We start from the raw sequence: 4683 nt of genomic DNA on the forward strand, positions 1-4683 counted from the left end.
TGTCTACAACTGAAATCTTGTATTTGAAATTTAATCAAAGTGAAATTGTCCCTCCAAATTGAAAACACTTAATTTGTTAAACTGATGGTAACTTAAAATATACATCAATTTATCAATCAATGGAATCAATTTATCTTAAAGCATCTGTGCATTCAGTTTATTCTTGGTTAGGTCTTACTGACAGGATTTGTTAAACTACACCAAAGCATGACAACCTAGTGCATATCTGAATGCATCTTAGTAACTAAGATACTTTTTGATTCATAAAACAACTGGTTTTGCTTTGCATGTGGTAAAGTGACTGTGAGGCTCATAGGAAACTGACTCATAGCGGAAAGCTTTCTCCAGCAGGCCCTGCAGAAGAGGCACAGTTGCCAAGAAGCTATCTGGGTTCATTTCCATAGTAACCCATCAATATAATTGTTTATTTTCTAAAGGCTTTACAGTTGAACCAAGAATCTCAGAAACGTAGAGATTGCTCTTAAAAGTGAAATATTTTGGTTGTTTGACTTGGGTTTGGTTTGTTGGGGTTTTTTTTGAATGAGAGGAATAACTTGCTGGTGCTTTTCTTCACACAAAAATTACCTTCATTAAAATATGTTAAGTTTTTCTTTGTATAATGGAAATAGAAGAACTGCTGGAGGGGGAGGTGGTTGGGGGCTTTTTTGCACATTGTGTACAGATGTTTCAAATATCTTGTTTTTTTAAAACAACGGGACAATGTGTTGGTGAAAGAAACTAATGGTACTTTCTTGAGGTTGTTATGAGGAGGAAAGGGTTTTCCTGGTTTTATCCCATTTTAGTTCTACAAGAATTAGAGCATCAACATCTATAGCTGAGGCATTTTTACTGTAACATTTAATTTCTTGTTTGTAAGAGAACTTAAAAACATAATAGTCCTATTTAATGCTTATAATAAATTTTGACCTGTGATATGACTCGAATGAGTCTACCAAAAGCATAATGTTTTTGTGCTTTCTTCCTTACTTGAACAATGCTAAACATACAGTAGTACTGGTATGTTAAAATATACTCAAGATCCTTAAAGGTTTTAAGGACACTTACAGTAGATGTTTCATCTATCTTATATTTACAAGCAAAAATACAACATTTAATGCTCACTATGTTATTTTTTACTATCATGTTAGTGATTTCTGGAATACTGTACAACTGTACAATATAAAGCTGCTTTTGGCTGCAGTTTGCTATAGAGGTGGAAAGCTGTTCTGAAAAGTAGAAACATAACCTGAACCATAATACCGATGAATTCAAAGATCTTGGTACATTATTTTGACCTCATGGGTTTACAGAAACATCTAGAAAATAAAATGCATTATTTGTGGGAAAAAGAATTAATAACTGGAAATCTTACAGATGTAAAAACACTAAAAGAAGTTAGTGAAATGGTAAATAGAAGAAGCAGCTCTTACTGGTAATCCCAATGGTATCCTGGCTGACAAGGAAGGTTGGCAAGGGTGATGACAACTATCCTACCTGTATGATGAGTAGATGTTATGAGAAAGGATTTAATGAACTTTATGGATGACAAGTGAACACTTTCGGTCTGGTAGCATTGTTTTATAATCTTACAATAAATAGCAGAAACTCTGCATTGCTTCTAGCTTTCAAAAGGAACTCAAGACTGGAGTGTTTTGTGCATATTATTGGATGCATAGCAATGTACAAATGCAGGGTCCCTGTGGATTCATGGCCATAGCTGATCTGAGACTAGTGATAGAGTTTAAGTCAAAACATTGTTAAGACTTCTTGCTTTTTGAAAGTTTGCATAATTGGATGCATTTTAGTGTTGATTAGATATTTTTAGCAAGATTTAATTTCAGTAACCCTTTAAAGTCCATTAAAACAGACAGCTAGATAAAACAATCACTCCATTTAGGCAACAGCATGTTTAATTAATCCCCTTAATGCAGAGGTGTTTTAATTATACTGGTGTGCTAAAAATGAGATCCTTACTCTGTGCTAAAACTACATATAAAATCTGATTCTGGGAATTTTTATGTCTATGCGCTTGGATTATTTTGGGAGGACTAATACCAGTGTGCCAAAATGTGCTGGCTTTAGTGAAAGGAAATCTTGACCAACCATATCATTTAGGTGCATTCACATTCACCTTCACTCAGTCTTTTTAGCCTAACCAGCTCCTGAAAGTTAACTACTAGCAGGGTTGACAGTAAGCAAGTATTTTGGGTTCTGTCTATTGTATTTCAGTATCAATGCAGGCCTGTTGCTTCTGATGCTCACAAGAGGACATGAGTATTGTTTCATAAGAACTTCTAGATTTCTCAGTCTATCCTGATAGAACTGTTGACAGAAGGATCAGAGTGCTACAGTGAATTTAATGATTAAAGGTAGTGACATAAATAGCTTTTCTCTATTTGCAGCAGAAGTTTGTAACTAGCCAGCTCATCAAAAAGGTAAAACTGATTTTGGTGGGATGGTGTTTTTAAAAGAGAAGGTCTTTTATTTTTTTGCTTTTAGGATAAGCTCAGAATGTTACTCAGAAAAAACAAGTACTTTAAAAAAAAAAAAAAAGGAGATTTCATTTCTAAGTTAGTGGATGACTGTGATCTGCAGGAGAAAAAAAGTGTTCTCGGAAGCTGTGTTATCTTTTAAGCACAGTGTCTGAAACCTGCAAATATGCAGACCCCAGATACCCATGCACTGGGATAGCTGAGTTCTGCTGGACAGCAGACATCTCGCTGTTTTCTTTACCTGAGAGTTGAGCAAATATCACATAAGTGCTATGAGGTATTCCTGGGCCTTCCAAGTGTTGCAAAGGTTAGCAACGATCAAATACCCTTCAAGGCTGTGTTTTATCTGATGACTTCTTGCTTATGCCTGTTTCCAATACAGGATGTAACTATTAGTAATCTACCTTTTTTGAATTCAGGTTCTATTTCCAGTTTAAATAACTCATATACTGGCAGTTCGGGATATTTCTTTTTTCCAAAGCACAGGAAGGTTTACAATATAAAGATAAAAGGTAGGTTGCTCATGGTGTACAGAGCATGTTCCCTTAAGGTCATGTGCTTGAATGTGACTCAATGTTGTATCATCAGAAGCCGTTAGTCTGTTGTGGTTGTTGAACTGACTCATTTCAGGCAGTTTATTCCTACCTTGGAAAGTCACAGTGCTAGTGAGCCATGCAGCTGGAAATCTCACCAGCACAGCAAATGGCAGCTTTTGCAAGACCCTTGTGTTTCATCATTTCTCCAAGGCTGATAAACTCTGGCTCCAGAATTCTACCTCTGTTAAAGATGTGAGACTGGATCTTCAGAAGCTGTAAGAATATAATAAAAATAAGCTGTAAGAATATAATAAAAACCATAGGAATGTATGTATTAGAAAAATGGAAGAGAAAGAAAAGGACAAATATTACTTTAATATGTGAAGACTGTAATTGAACAATTAAAATGTTAGAAGAAACTACCCCAGTTTCTCCACAGTTCTGACTTAGTAATGTGGGACTTTTGATCATTGAGGTAGGTCCCTCATAATCACAGTGCTTATGTCCCGTTATTCACAAACTGCCCAACCTTTTCTTTAAAGACAGCAAGATTTTTTTTTCTCCTACCTCTCTTATTTGAAGGCTGTTCTAGAAACTTGCTCTGTGGTTTAGGATCTTGTACTTTTCAATTTTCAATGGGTGTTTGATTATACCTTATTTTGGTCCTAACTACTTTTCATTTGACTTAAACTTACTTGTTCTCTAAAGTGTTTAAATTACTTAGTGTATTTTTATTACATGTAATTTTTTCTATAAGATACAGGAGTTTTATATTTGTCCTCCCTGTACTTCTTAATTTTGGAATCTGTTCTTGCTCAAGCAGAGTTACATTAACAGAGTATTCTGCTTGAGTCTTATATAATATTAATATAGTTGAAAGCATCCTACATTTTGCCTTTTTCTCAGCTGCATCACACTGTCAGGTCGTAATCCTACTGCGATGAACAAATCTGTTCAGATATTAGTTGTCTTATTTTGCTCTCAAATGGCAAGCTCCCAGTTATGTAGCTGAAATTCTTGCTTGTTCCAAGTGCCTTACTTTGTATCTGGTTATTGTACATCACCTCCTTTGTACTCTTCCAGGCTTCATTTATCTCGCTCTGCTTGCTTGATGCTCCCTTTCTCTGTATTGAAAAACTACTGTCAAAGACAGCATCTTGAGCACATTCCAAAGCCCAGCAGCTTGGAGACAGTGCCTGAGAGCTAATGTTCAGGAAGACTCCACTCTCCTGAGGCAAACTGGACAAGTCGCAGTCTTGTTCATTTGCAAAAAAACCATGGCTGTTGAAATTTTCTGTAGGTCTAATACTATGTTCAAGTTCTGAAAAAGTTATTTGCCTTGCTACTTCAAGAGAAGAGTGAAGGATGATTATTCAGTCCATGGAACAACTTTAGCATGAAGTGACCGCTCTGCACTGGTTCCTGTACCTTGAGCTGTACTATTGCATTTTATGATCCCAAATGTGTATGCACCTGATACATCCATATGTTCTCTACTTGCAGGGAGGTAGTACAGGCAAACTGTGTCCGCTGGAAGAAGAAGTTCCTGTTTATGTGTAAAATCAGTGCCAGTGCCACAACAGGGATTCTGGATGCTTGTGTTTGCAGGGTGTCTGTACGCAAGGTTAGTACCTCTTTTTCCCTTCTCTCCTCTT

The 4683-nt window shown here is 36.2% G+C and overlaps 1 protein-coding gene across 1 annotated transcript in view; it reads left to right on the top strand.

The window, feature by feature from the left end:
- The first annotated feature begins 1262 nt into the window (after positions 1-1262).
- The window catches only part of FAM102B (family with sequence similarity 102, member B), a 13430-nt gene continuing 10009 nt past the window's right edge, over positions 1263-4683 (top strand). Inside the window, exons 1-3 of the mRNA XM_010006786.1 lie at positions 1263-1406; positions 3239-3303; positions 4532-4652. Coding sequence (XP_010005088.1) covers positions 1263-1406; positions 3239-3303; positions 4532-4652 — 330 coding nt within the window. The remainder of the gene's footprint in view (positions 1407-3238; positions 3304-4531; positions 4653-4683) is intronic.

Source organism: Chaetura pelagica, unplaced genomic scaffold (genome assembly GCF_000747805.2).
Source record: "Chaetura pelagica isolate M959 unplaced genomic scaffold, ChaPel_1.0 scaffold69, whole genome shotgun sequence".
Taxonomy (NCBI): domain Eukaryota; kingdom Metazoa; phylum Chordata; class Aves; order Apodiformes; family Apodidae; genus Chaetura; species Chaetura pelagica.